The sequence below is a fragment of the Microtus oregoni genome, unplaced genomic scaffold, assembly GCF_018167655.1.
Source record: "Microtus oregoni isolate MIOR12 unplaced genomic scaffold, Mior012 000046F_ref0000063, whole genome shotgun sequence".
Classification (NCBI taxonomy): domain Eukaryota; kingdom Metazoa; phylum Chordata; class Mammalia; order Rodentia; family Cricetidae; genus Microtus; species Microtus oregoni.
The window spans coordinates 13,113,700-13,128,329 of record NW_024543220.1 but is presented as its reverse complement, the minus strand read 5'-3'; the positions used below and the strand labels follow the sequence as shown (position 1 = coordinate 13,128,329).

Here is a 14,630-nt window from a genome sequence, read left to right as displayed (position 1 = left end):
TCACAGAGCAGCTGCAGCAATCAAGCCAGAGCTCACTTCCAGAGCTGCTGAAGAGACAGTACAGCCTGGGAGGGAAGTGGGGGTGGCTGGATTCCCACTCACAACTAACACATCAGCAGACCCCACAAGGGAAGCTCCCACCTCAAACAGACACCTCCCACTGTACACCGGAGAAGCACCAGGTTAGTGTCCAGCAGTCCTCCTCTGTGGGGACAGCTCACAAGTCCTTCTGAAGAGAGGACTGCACCCCCAGTCTCAGACAGAAGAGAAGCCAGGCAGCCACTCAAGGCAGAACAATGGGCTCACTCTAAAACTGCTGAGCACAGCAGGTACCCCACCGTGAGAGTCACCTGGATGCTAAAGGCGCCTTTACTCTGGGAGCCCTGTTTTTATAGGAACATAAGGGAACAAAGAGGGGCCATTAAGTAGTTCACACCTCGTCAGTTTAACACCACAGGTGTCACTGGCAGGTTTTCACCCACAGGATCCCTCAGGCAGAGCCCTGGAAATCCAATTCCCAGTGTGTTTGCCTCAGCAAGAGTTCTCACCAGGCCCAGGCATGCTTCCCTGGAAGGTAACTACAGCCCTGAAGCCTGGCCTACAATCCAGGGCAGGACAGAAGACTTCCGTGGCAAATGAGTCCCCCAGGGAAGGCAAATGTGAGCAAAGTCCACCAACCACAGCTAGGGTCCCTGGGTCTAGCCATTTCTCCTATAAACTCAGAGGGGGGTCAGGGACCTGTCCAAGGTTATGTAAAGTTCACAGCAGAGCTGCAGTCATTAAACGCAGTTTCTCGAATTCTAATCCAGATCGGCCTCATTTTCCTCCATCCAATTTGGACCGCCTTCCCTTCGTCAACTACCTAATGAAAGCCCAAGAAACAAGGGTGTTCGTTTCCTCTTGTTCTGACCCTGAGCAAACTAGGGGATTAAACCTTCACAGACAACAATAAACTTTTCTTCCAGACATCCTTGCTCCCACAGAAGCAGCACTGTGTCACAGTGACCATGGCAATAACCGATTTTCAAAAGAAAGGATTCCATTTTTAACTAAATTACTTCTTACTCTTCGTTCCCTTGTCCTCCAGGGCTGGCAATGGCTCAAAGCTCAAGAGTCTCTGTGGAGAGCAGCACTGCTTGGGCACAGAAAGGTTGCAAGGAGCCAGCTGTCACCCAGCTGTGGCTTCTAGAATCCGCTGGGGTGTGGGTGGCTGAGAAGCCTTGACACAGAGGATACCGTGGCCAGCCCATGGCAGCTGGCAATCCATCATGAGGAGTAAAAACCTTGTGTGTGTGTGTGTGTGTGTGTGTGTGTGTGTGTGTGTGTAGCGCGTGTGTGTGCACGCACACCTGTGCATTTGTGTGATGTCTCATCCTGGCATCATGATGAATAAGCTCTTCCACAGTCAAATCCTTGGTCACGCGACTGACAGACTCAGAGCCCTAGATCTGGTGGTCATAAAGCCTTCCTCAGCACCAGAGACTGCTAGGTTCAATACTCCCAGTGCTGTAAACAAAGCAAAATGGCCTACAGTTTCCTGACATCAGTGTCTCGGTGTGAGGTTTCGTTTCAAAGCTTTGAGCTAGTTGGAAACAAAGACAGTGGGGCTGCAGTCCTCGCTGCTCTGGCAAAGGACCAGAGTGTAAGTCCCATCACCCACAGTGGGCTGCTCATGAGCATCTGAAACTCAAGTTCCAGGGGATCTGATGCCTTCTGCAGCCTCTCAGGATCCCAGGCACAGTTGTGACTCACAGTGAGACAATCAGACACACATGCCAGAAAAAAAATACCATAAAAACAAAATAAAATAATAAAAAATCCTGTCTGGATCATTAAGAGAACAATGACTCAGGCCATGTCTCCTCTGTATTTATGCATCCATAGTAACAGCAAATGGGAAAGTTCAGGGCTCTCACTGTCATGGTCTTCCAAACATCAACTACACTGCTTCAACTGATTTAGAATTTCAGGCTATTAGGAAACATTTTCAAAGGACGAATCTCACATCACACACAGACATCCCAACAGGCAGATGGCCCAGCAGACAGAGCTGCTGCCTCTACAACCTGTGTTCAGTCTCCTGAACTACATAACTGAAGGAAAAAACCCTGTCCTCTGAACACACACACTGTAACATAATTTAAAAAAATATTTTGTTTTTCGAGAGAGGGTTTCTCTGTAGCTTTGGTGCCTGTCCTGGAACTTTCTCTGTCTGTAGACCAGGCTGGCCTCAAACTCAAAGCGATTCACCTGCTTCTGCTTCCCGAGTGCTGGGACCATAGTCGTGTGCCACCACCTTCTGGTCATAAAACATTTTTAAATCTTTTTTAAAAAGGTAGATTGTAGTCAGACATAGTGGCACTGACCTTTAATCCCAGCACCCGGGAGGCAGAGGCAAGTGGATCTCTGTGAGTTCGAGGCCAGCCTGGTATACAGAATGAGTTTCAGGCCATCCAGAGATACTTAGGGAGAACATGTCTTGAGAAAAGAAGGTAGACTGTTATAAATAACCACCTCTTTCCTTCTCACCCTCCTACATACCTCCTATATCTTATTTATCTGGTTATTTAATAAACTTGCAAATAAAATATGTAGCAAAAGTAATCAGACCAAAGTCCTATCTTTTCCAGTTGTCAACTCTAACCTGATTCGTGTTTAGAGACAGTCTTCACAGGAAGCAGTGAAAGGGTAAAAACAGAAAGGAGGCCTCTGGGGCCCAGCCGCCAAAACTTCATAACATGGTACTGTTCATACAATGGCAAGGACGAGGGTACTGGAACCTTGTGTCAAACACAGTGTAAAGGCAAAAGGTTGAACTGTTCAGCTGGGGCACCCGGACAACAGCCAGTTATGGTTCCCATATGGCCAGCACACTAACACTGCACCAGAACTCTTAGTTTGAAAGGCCTTGATCCAGATGCCAACACAGGTGCGCCACAAGCCTCACAAGCGCAGTGGCGATGAGAAGATAAGGAGTCAAGGCTGGTGACGCGGCCAGGGGGTAAGAGTGCTTGCTCTGCATCTTAGGACCTGAGCTGGAATCTCCAGCACCCACATAAACAGTGTGGCATAACTTTGTGTGCCTGTTTTATGTAGGGCACAAGTACCTACACACTCACACACAAATACAACGATCTTCTCTCCACAAAAGAAAAAATAGGCTGGGGAAACGGGTGAGGGATAGAGTACTTGCTTGGCACACACAAGGCTCTGGGTTCTAAGCACAGGGGCTGGAGAGACGGCTCAGCAGATAAGAGCACGCACTGCTCTTTCAGAGGACCCAGACTCAAATCCCTGCATGACACGGTGGCTCACAAGCACCTGTAACTGCAGTTCCCGGGGATCTGATGCCCTCACCCTACTCCCACGGGCACCATGCAGGCGTGTGGTGCACATAAATATACACACACACATAAAAAAAATCCTAAAGAGGCGAAGAGAACAAAGCCTCCTCTGAGCTCACACAGCTACCATCTAACAAATGCTAGGTCAGTGATGGGGTGACCCCAACCCTCTACCTCAGAGGCTGTCAAGGGCAAATACTTCTTATCTACGCGTTCTTCTTCCTCTTCATCAGGTGGCGGCTTTGCTGGAGGCGGTGGACGTTCCCTCTGCAGAAGAAAAATAAATATTCTACCATCTCTCCTTTTCAAGTATGTAACTTTTTGGCTTACCCTTATTTTAGTCCTTGGAAATAAAAAGGATTACGTAGAGAATTCCTCAGGAGCCTTAAGTTAAGGTCCAGTCTCTGAGCAGATGCAGGACCCCACACACAGACACAATTCAATCAGCTGCACCACGGTTTCTGATGTCTGCAGCAAAGACCATAAACACCTCCTTCCTGGCTGCAAGGGGACCAGCATGGAAAGCTCACAACTGCCCCACTGGCACAAGCACTCTATGTGACAGACACAAAAACCTGACAGCAAAACGCAGGGGCTCAACTTTCAGCCTATGCTGGAAAGAAGAAACCTGAGATTAAAAGACGCAGTTCCAGAGCTTTTCTAAAGCCAAGACTCCAGGGAAAGCAATGGGAAAAGCAGCTAAAGATGGAACATTTGTCCAATCTCTCCCTCCCTCTCCCTCTCCCTCTCCCCTCTCCCCCTCCCTCTCCCTCTCTCTCTCAGACATGGTTTCCCTGTATAGTCTTGGCTGTCCTGGAACTCGCTTTGTAGACCAGGCTGGCCTCGAACTCACAGAGATCCGCCTGCATCTGCCTCCCAAGTGCTGCGATTAAAGGTGTGCACCACTACTGTTCAGCCCACACCAATCTCTTAGAATCTGTAGGTTCAGCTAGTCAGGGGACCAAGGCCGGAGGATCACCCAAGCCCAAGAGTTTGAGGTTACCCTCAACTCAAAACAAAACATTTCTTGGTTTGGGGGTTTTGGGTTTTGTTTTTTGTTTGTTTTTTTTTGTTTTGTTTTTTTTTAAACTTTTTTTTTATTTATTTAACTTTATTATGTTTGTTGGTGTGAAGGTGTCAGATCTCATGGAACTACATTTTCAGACAGTTGTGAGCTGCCATGTGGGTGCTGGGAATCGAACCCGGGTCCTCTGGAAGAGCAGTCAGTGCTCTTAACCGCTGAGCCATCTCTCCAGCCCCAGGGTTTTGTTTTTTTGAGAGAGGGTCTCACTATATTTTTTTTTTTTTTGAGACAGAGTCTCATGGAACTTACTATGCAGATCAGATTGGCCTCATAGAAACCCTCCTGCTTCTGAGTCTGGCATGTGCCACCATGCCCAGCATGTCTTGTTTTCAGTCACCCCTCAATTATAACCTATGGTCACAGGGAGCCCCGGGAGCCACCCCTGCTCATTTACACAGAGCATGAGCACCAGGCTATTTTTTTTTGTTGTTGTTGTTTTGTTTTGTTTTTCGAGACAGGGTTTCTCTGTGGAACAGTCTTAGCTGTCCTGGAACTTGCTCTTGTATAGCTCTTAGACCAGACTGACCCTGGTGACAAAGCCGAAGGCTGTGGAACCACTGCACCTGCACCTTCCTCACTGTTTTCTGCAGGGCTGGAGTCTCCTACGCAGGAGTTGGTTTACTTAGGACAGGGCTGGCTCCAGGCTCAGCCCTAGGCTTTCAGTTCAGGTGGAGTTTGGAATGCCGAATGATAGAAACTTCCAGAGAAATTGGCAAAGATGCTGTTTTGAATTTTGGCACTTGGGCCCTCTCTGCTCCACACCAGCCTCCGTCAGTCCTTCTGTGAGGCCAGAACAGGAGAACAAGACTGGCTACAACACATGCATGCACACGTGCCAAAGCATCCATTCCAAGATGCTCTGGCTTTTGCTTAGCACAACCAGCAGAGGCTGGCCTTCAAAGGTTACTCAGCTCTCTTCAGGACGCTGTGGCTTCTAGCAAGGCACTAGTGCCCCCTACTGGGAGACACCTGTAAGCACCACTTAAAGCAAAGCCTCACACAGGTTAGATACCAACAGGGAAGAGAAATGCCATGCTTTGCAAATGCTCTTCTGCCACTCACCAGAGTGTGGAGTGCGCTGGCAGTTCCTACTCTGCTAGGCTGCCACACTAGAGGGCTGACTGAAACCCACACGGAAACACTGCCACTGCATCAGGTCAAGCAGACAGGCAACAAAGAATACTCCATGAAGTTCTAGGCCTTTCCCAGGCCACAGTTAGAAAGGTCCATCAGAGCTGGGCCAGAAGGGCAGGCCAACAGGAGAAACCCCACATGCGCCCTCATATCTGTCTCTAGATGGTTAGCCAGCTGGGTCAGACAACACCAGAGTACAGAAACTCGGATAACAATGTGTGGAGGGCTACAGACAAGGCACCCTGACTCTGGGGGAGAAGGTGAGTCAGGAGTCTGGAGGCCCATGGACAGAGCAGGACCAAGACAAGAGAAACACAGTGCCGCTTTCATGAAATGGGGCCAAGAAAGAATCAGCCAGCAGACATACTGTCTAATAAGAGCACACACTGTCCGATTAGGTCTTGCTATGCCCTTCCCCAGGGCTGGTAGGGCAAGCAGGGCTTGGAACAGCAATTCCTGTCACTGAGGAGTCCTGCTCTCTAGAGAGAACAAAGCACGAGCCCAAAGGCTTGAACAGCGTCAAGGCTAAACCAGAACAGAAGACACGGATGTCTGTGAAGGCAGTGGGGTGGAGAGATGCAAACAGGCTACACAGACGGAGCCTGAAAAAGCAAACTTCTACCTCAGTATGAGCTGTAGCTTTACCACACTGAACAGGAGAGACAAGACAGAGCCCCTGAAAGAACAGCAGGTGAGCTCAGGCCTCTGAAACAGGAGCCGGCACCAGACTTCCTCTTGCCAGCACCCATAGCTGCCACCACAGCCCCTGGAAGGCTCAGGCCTGGGCCACGTACAGGCCTGACTCCAGCAGTTCTTGCTCCTGTGGCCTCGGTCTCCTTGTTCACGGAATCTCGGTCAGATGATCGCCCACTGGCCGTGCTGTCCAAGGAGTGACAGGACACAGCATTGTACAGTGCCTCGTAGGGACCCTCCTCCTCAGCGCGTGTGTCAAAATCAATGATCAGTTCAGTGACTGCTTTCTCCACGCTCCCTGGGAAGACAGAGAACACCATCATTAGGAGGCGGGGGCAGAGCCTTGGGTTCCAGACACTCTGGCCGAACTGTAATGATAGGGACGAGGACTGATTTTCTCTGATTCAATACAGGGAGTGCAGCATAGTGGTAGGACTCAGCTTAGCATGCACACAGCCCTGGGTCCAATTCCCAACAAAAAATAAACTACTTTAAATATGTAATTCCTATGTTTTTTGTAAGCATTCCAGTGTCTCAATACCATGTAGACGCCAATTTAACCTGAAAATGTGGCAATGTGTAACTGAAAATGGTTTAAATTATAGTTGATTTTTTTGGGGGGCGGGGCACGGTTTCTTTGTGTAGCTTTGGTTGTCCTGGAACTCACTTTGAAGACCAGGCTATCCTCAAACTCACAGATATTTACCTGCCTTCTGAACTCACTAGAAAGGCTGTCCTTGAACTCACAGAGATCCACCTGCCTCTGCTTCCCAAGTGCTGGGATTAAAGATGTGTGCCACGCTCCGCCTTCTCCTTGTGCTTTGGAGGCAGGGTTTTGTCTTTGAACATGGAGCCCACTTTAAGTGATTCAGAGGAAAGCAAAGCCTTTCTGAGACATGGAGCTGTATGACTTAATGCTGTCTCCTCGGCACTGTTAGAAATGGCATCCCCAAGTGCCTTGCAATAGTCACAAATACCAGTGTGGGCTCCTCGAAAGTTAAGAGCTCAGTGAACGATTGATCCCACTGCTAGCAGATTCCAAAATCAAAGAAAAGTTTGGAGGGGGGGGGGCTGAGGAACCCAGCAAAGACAGGCCAGGAGTCCAAAGCCCGCCCACTTCCACTCTGTTCCATGCCTCCCCTTCTAATGTTGCTTTACTGTTTATTACCATCTACATCTAGGGGAAGCTGTCAATTAGCAGTTATTTGTCTTTGCCTTTCATCATACCACAAGCTATTCCATAAACCAGAAAGGAGTCTGTTGTGGAATATTATTTTAAGATGTGCTATATTTGTCTCTGCTGTGGGACATTTGTTTAATGATGCAAAGATGTTGTATTCTTTTATGTTGCATTTGTTTAACTCTGTAAAGTTATGTTACTTTGCCTGTCTATAACACTTGATTGGTCTAATAAAGAGCTGGACAGGCCGGGCCTGGTGGCGCACACCGTTAATCCCAAGGCAGAGGCAGAGAAAAGAAAGATATATAGAATAAAGAAAGGTAGAAAGCCCTGAGGCAAAACGTAAAGAGAAACAGGACTAGTTAGAAAAGCTGGCTAGAAACGAACTCATAAGTAAGAATAAGTCTCTGTTTAGTTATTTGGAATCTGGGTGGTGGGCCCCCAAAAAGTAAAAAAAAAAAAAAAAAAAAAATCAACTACATTTTGGCATACCAATGTGAGAACATGAGGCTCAAATACCTAGGGCCTGAGAAAGCTGAAAAAGAAAGGAGGGGGATATGGCTCCTTTAAGGAACTCTGCTAGCCAGGCAGTGGTGGCAGACACCTTTAATCCCAGCACTTGGGAAGCAGAAGCAGGAGGGTCTCTGTAAGTTCAAGGCCAGCCTGGTCAACAGAATGAAGTCCATGAAGTCCAAGACAGCTAAGACTGTTACACAAAGAAACCCTGCTGCACAGCAGCACACTTAAACAGCCTTTTCACTCTAAGTAGAGACACAAGACTAAGAACAAAGCACCTACCGCAGTGCAGGGCACTGGCACAGAGCTGAGGCCCAAACGCAGCTCTCTGTCACCTACCTCTGACCAGGCCCAAGGCTTGGCCCTCAAGACCAGAGGTGTGGGCAGAGCCTATCGACAAAGCTATGGCAGAGGTCCTAGGCATGCCGCTTAGCAATTTAAAGGCTCACGCAGTCAGAAAAGGACAGAGATGCAGAGTAAAGTCAGGTTCAGACAGGCAAACCTCTAAGCAGGTTACAGTGTGTTTAACAACGTGCACAGGCTTCAAGAAAAGAGAAAGGGTACAGACGTCACAGAAAAAAAGCAAGTAGTTAAAACTAAAGTTTTTAGGGAGAGAAGTAGAGAAATATGAAAAATAATAAGCCACAGATATGGAAAACACAGGGAGTCTGCATCCTGGATGCTGCTGCACCGACCTTGCAAAGCAAACCACAGCTCCTTACGTGGACTGAAAGAGGGACTGCTAAAATGAACGAGCCTATATAGGTGAAGAATGCTTAATTATAAAATGGAACTCAAAAATTCACTGCCTGGGAAAAGAGTTTTGTTCTGCTTTTGTTTCCATAGAAATGAGAGGCTGTGGATTCCTCCCAGGTTGATATGGATCAGGTGTGATGGGCGAGACCTTTTGAATCTTGACAGGGGATATCTATCAACAAAGGTTACTGCTGCTCTTCCCAGGACTCGGTCATTATCTCAATTTCTTCTGGAACCCCCTAAAGATGCCTTTGCTCATAGTCAACAAGAAGCAGTCTAGAGAACGACACCCACATTCCCAAGAGGTGGGTGTGGGTAGATTCTGGCTATTTAGTGGGTTATAGATGTTGGTTATGATTTAGGAGAATATAAGAATACAGGATAAAAAGACAACTATTTGTCTCAGATATTTTGCACTGGCATAGATTTTGGTATATTGATACAAATTTTAAGTTATTTTTGTTATACTGCATATTTCTACTCTTGTTTGGGGTATTGTGCTTATGAAGCTCATTTTAAAATACAATGGAGACTGAGATCTGGCGCACTCTTCTGGTGTGCGGGCATACATCAATCAAGCCAGAATGCTGTATACATAATAAGTAAATAAATCTTCAAAAAAAAAATACAATGGATAACTAAGAAATGAGGTTAGCCCAGCACTTGGGAGGCAGAGGCAGATGGATCTCATAGTTTGAGGCTACTCTAGAGTTCCAGGACAGGTTCCAAAGCTACAGAGAAACCCTGTCTTGGGAAAGAAAAAAAAAGAAATGAAGTTAGAAGTTAAACTATAATAATCAAACTTGCAGTCACATTAGGTATGTTTTCAAGGTAAAATGGGTCTATTTTAGGCAGATAGGTGAATTTCAAACACTTCAAAGACCTACAGAATATGGTATTTAAGATGTTTAAGACCTAAGGATTTTCATGACAATGAGACACATCTGCTCCTGGCAGCACCAATTTACTTCATAAAAGGATGATGGGCATCCAAGAAAATCCATATGGAGTTTGCTTTCAATGTGAGAAGGCTAACCATTTGGGCAAGAAACTGCTCTTGCCTTGACTGCTGACAATATGCTATATGGCCTATGACTGTTGAACTTTGTTAGGACAAGGTAGGACAGTCCTTTGAGATTCCTGCCTCACAGATGAGTCTGCCAGACATTCTGCAGGACAGAGAAGAAAGCGATCACTGAACTGTGATAATACAAGGGACAGTCCTTCAAATTTCTTGCTTCATTGTAGGACAAAAATGGATGCCCCATTGCAGAAGAAGTTTGGGCAGAAGATTCAGGCAGCCAGATATCTCTGTTGTTAGGTAATATGACATCCTGCTGGAGTCTTTGATGGAGACTATATAGTTATAATTGCAGTTTTCCTTAGTTATGACAGAAAGCAAATTAGGTATAAAACTTTGGAATCACTAAGATAGATAATGAAGTATTTTTTTCTGAATCTGATAAATACAAATGGACTTTGTAAATGTAATTCTTACTTGATAACTGTCTTTGTTGTAGACAGTTTTACTATGTTAAAGTTGAAACCTTACATTTCTGTTTAGACAATAAGGGGGAATGTTGTGGAAGACTAGTTTAAGATGTGTTACATTTGTTTCTGTTGTGGAACATTTGTTTAATGATGCAAAGATGTTGCATTTGTTTAACTCAGTAAAGCTGTGTTACTTTCCCTATTTGAAACACCTGATTGGTCTAATAAAGAGCTGAACAGCCAATAGCTAGGCAGGAGAGAGATAGGTGGGGATGGCAGGCAGAGATTATAAATAGGAGGAGAAATCCAGGCTGGAGAGTAGGGGGAGGATCAAGAAAAGGATGACAGAAAAACACCAGAGACTAGCCATCCAGCCACACAGCCAGCCACATTATAGGAAGAAAAGAAAGATATTAGAATAAAGAAAGGTAAAAACCTCAGAGGCAAAGTGTAGTTAAAGAGAAACGGGATAATTTAAGTTAGAAAAGCTGGATAGAAACAAGCCAAGCTAAGTCGGGGCATTCATAAGTAAGAATAAGTCTCTGTGTACTTATTTGGGAGCTGGGTGGTGGACTCCCAAAGAGTTAAAAAAAAAAAAAACTACAGAATTCTGCTGATGAGGAACACTTACCACCCAGACCACTTCCACACCAATGATTTATTGCCACAACTGCCATGTGCACAAGGACTAGCCATCAGACCCTCATTGGACCAACAGTTCCTGAAGTGCTGCCACGTGTTTTAGGATAGAAAGGAACAGCAAACACAAGTTCTAAGTTGATCTTGAGATGACCCTGCCCATTACACATCCCTACAGAAGTAGAGGCCAAAATAAAGCAGACATGGAGCTGGAGAAATGGCTCAGAGGTTAAGAGCACTTAGTGTTCTTGTAAAGAACCCAGGCTTAGCTCCAAGCACCCACATGGCAGTTTATGGCCATCTATAAAATCCAACACCCTCTTCTGACCCTTATGAGCTCCTGTATGTATGCATGCAGTGAACATAAACAGACCTGGCCACATGCATTATATATATATTTATGTTATAGTAACAAATATAAAAACTATATTTATATGCAAGTAATATATTTTATTTATATTCTATATTTTATATAGGAATATTTTATTTTTCTATTTTATAATAGTTTTTATATAACATATTATATTTATAAAAATATAAACTATGTTTATAGATATAAATAAAATGTTGGGAAATATTATTTTACGGTGTGAGACTTTTGTTTATGTTTGTTTAACTGTGAAGCTGTGGTTCTTTGCCTGTCTAAAACACCTGATGGTCCTAAAAAGCAGCTGAATGGCCAATAACATGGGAGGAGCAAGGACAGGCAGGGCTGGCAGGCAGAGTATTAACAGGAGACAGAGGAAGAGAGGGAGAATGAGAGCCCAAGGAAGGATGTCAGCAGCCAGCCGCCCAGCCATCCAGTCAGCCGCGGAGTAAGAATTAAAGGAAGAGATACAGAAGTAAGAAAAGGAAAAAGCACCGGGCGATGGTGGCGCACGCCTTTAATCCCAGCACTCGGGAGGCAGAGGCAGGCGGATCTCTGTGAGTTCAAGACCAGCCTGGTCTACAAGAGCTAGTTCCAGGACAGGCTCCAAAGCCACAGAGAAACCCTGTCTCAAAAAACCAAAAAGAAAAAAAGAAAAAAAAAAAGAAAAGAAAAAAGCCAGAGGCAAAAAGTAGTCAGGATAATTTAAGTTAGAAAAGCTGGCAAGAAACAAGCCAAGCTAAGGCTGGACATTTGTAACAAAGAATAAGCTTCCATGTGTGATGGGCCCCACAAGAATCCAGAAAGTCAGAGTAAAAATCACTACATATATATACACACACATATATGTATATATAAAACTTTTGTTCTGTTTTTTTTTAATTTAAAGACAGGGTCTTACTGTGTAGTCTGGTTAGCCTGGACCTTGCTATGTAGACTAGGCTGGTTTTGAACTCACAGAGAGCTGCCTGCCTCTGTCTTTCAAGTGCTGGGGTTAAGGCCTGGATTAATTAAAACAACTTTTTTAATGAAAATGGAAAAGTAGGACAAATAATACCCATATCAAAATCTGCGTCATGCCTGCTAAGACTTGAGGGAGCAGGGAGACAACTGAACTGAGTAAATCCTAATAACACCCTGCAATTATCTGAATGCAGAACTTTCCATTCTGCCCAAGAGTGACGACTCTCCTCAGGCTACCCCTCTTTCCTGGCTGAGGAGAAGCGCCTCACCCTGAGACTTTGGTGCTGTGGCATCTGTGCTGGAGAGGAGAGGTAGCTGAGCTGTGGCGCTCTTATCTACTTCTTTCATGCTTCTTTTTCCAGTCATGTGATCTGTAAGGAAAGATGGTTTAAAAAATAAAGTGAGAGGCTGCACCACGCACAGTGCAGGTTAGCGGTCCTGGCCCCGGACAGCGCAGCGGCCCTTACCTTCTATCAGGGCTGCTATCTGCTGGCTCTTCTGAGAAGGCAGGTCACGCACAGTGTCGAGGGCAGTGAGGCCACGGCTGTCCTTTATGTTAACGTCGATTCCTGGGAGGACAGCAGGTGGAGCAGGGAAGTGAGCATTTCGGGCAGGCCCAAGGACTCCCGCAGCTCTCAAGCAGCTCGACCGACATTCTTCACCCACAGCCATCAACAGTCCAGCGTTCCAGGACCAAGTCACACAGCTCTAACCACACACAGACGCTGGGCTCAAACACCGCCCGGCACATGGGATCAGCGCTGCCAACCTCACCTGCAGCCAGCAGAATTTGCACCACATCGGTCTTGCCAAACAAAGCAGCCTCATGCAAAGCGCTGCCCATCTCCGTCTGGAAGGCAAACAAGAGCGCAGCAGCACGTCATGAGAACAGTTGGTGTGTCACGTGACAAACGGGACACGGATAAGGACGGGCGGCAACCGAGCTACACAGAGCCCTCTGGGGCTTCAGCTTTCCAACATTTCTTGTATGGGTTCTAAAAAATCCACACAGCAAGACCACTTGGGTGCCATCTCAGGCCACGTGCATGAGTCCCCACTGCTTGTAGGGATGTTGACTCCTAAAACTTGACCGAGCTCCTCTTTTCTGAGAAGAGGGAATAAAAGCACCTCACGGCCCACAGGGAGAGTCAACACCAAGCTTACGGAAGTACTGAGAGAAGCTTGCCATCACAGAGGAGTGCCAAGTCATGTTGGCAGTTGAAGCTTTGGCAGTGCAAAAAAGGTGGCGGGGCGGGAGGTGGGGGCCATGTATGGGAAGGCAATGAACCCTTCTGGTTTGAGATGGTCCACAAGCACTTCTTTTCAGGGGTTCAAGACTGTATCTCACACCCTGAAAAGAAACAAGCAAAACCGCTAGACTCACTCCACAAAGCTCGTCTGCCCCTAAGATGTCACAGCAGAATAGTGACGAACGGAAGCACGTGAGTGTGATGTGAAACGTGCTGAGCACACACACAGCCCGGCGGCATCAGCCCTGTGCCAGGAGAGGTGCCCGCCTCGCTACCTGGTAGTTGCTATCCATGCCGGCGTCCAGCAGGACCTGCACCACGGCCTTGTGGCCATTCCTCGCGGCCAAGTGTAAGGGGGTGTGCTTCCTAGTGCTGCAGCTCAGGAGGTTGGGGTGCGCGCTCAGCAGCATCTTCACCACCTCCAGCCGCCCGTAGAGCGCTGCCAAGTCCAGAGGTGTTTCGAACTTGTTGTTGCGCATGGTGGGGTCTGTGAGCTCCTCCAACAGAGCCTTCACGACCTCCGTGTGGCCATACTGTGCTGCACAGTGCAGGGCAGTCTCATTGTCGTTGTTCTGAAGGTTAATAAGCACAGCATGTCAGAAAGGGGCGGGGCAGGGGACCAACATCTGCCTGTATAATCACCCATAAAAACCACTGAAATTTAAATGAGAAAATAGCAGCGATACTTGGAAACTTACAGGAGTCCGAATCCAGTCACCGCCCCCAACAATCCAGCCTGATTGCTACCATAGGCCACATCTGCCCTCTGTCCCTGCAGGAGGGGAGCATCCCCTGAACATTTGCAGTCTCTGTATGCCATTAAGGGCACATCTCCATACTGAAGGTGAGGGAACGAGAAAATTTGGCAGGCGTTTGGTAGACGGCCTGGCACATATGCACTGCTGCCATTGTTTCATTTAAACTTCAACTGGTTTTACATGCATTTCTTTGATCGACCCTGTGGTTCCGATTCTGGGTTTATCCACCATCCACAGCCTTCCACACAGCTTTTTAAAAGGAGTTTGTCATCTGTAGTCTGGCATGCAAATCAATCAGCCAGCAGAGAGAGTAACAGAGCAGAGCACCGCAAACCACGCTCAAGACAGCAGTGGGCAGCCATTTCTAAGGAAGGCACAGGCTCAGGCCTGAGAGAAATTGAGACCCTATCCTGCCCTCATGACGGCTGCAGAAGGGTACATGGGGCAATTCCCGT

General features: G+C 46.8%; 1 protein-coding gene across 5 annotated transcripts in view; it reads right to left on the bottom strand.

Moving 5' to 3' along the window:
- The window catches only part of Anks1a (ankyrin repeat and sterile alpha motif domain containing 1A), a 159,939-nt gene that overhangs the window by 75,421 nt on the left and 69,888 nt on the right, over positions 1-14,630 (bottom strand). For all 5 annotated transcript variants that reach the window (XM_041634895.1, XM_041634896.1, XM_041634890.1 and 2 more), the window contains 6 exons: positions 13,693-13,989; positions 12,942-13,017; positions 12,635-12,736; positions 12,437-12,538; positions 6,357-6,553; positions 3,519-3,611 (listed from right to left, as the gene is read on the bottom strand). In XM_041634895.1, coding sequence (XP_041490829.1) covers positions 3,519-3,611; positions 6,357-6,553; positions 12,437-12,538; positions 12,635-12,736; positions 12,942-13,017; positions 13,693-13,989 — 867 coding nt within the window. The remainder of the gene's footprint in view (positions 1-3,518; positions 3,612-6,356; positions 6,554-12,436; positions 12,539-12,634; positions 12,737-12,941; positions 13,018-13,692; positions 13,990-14,630) is intronic.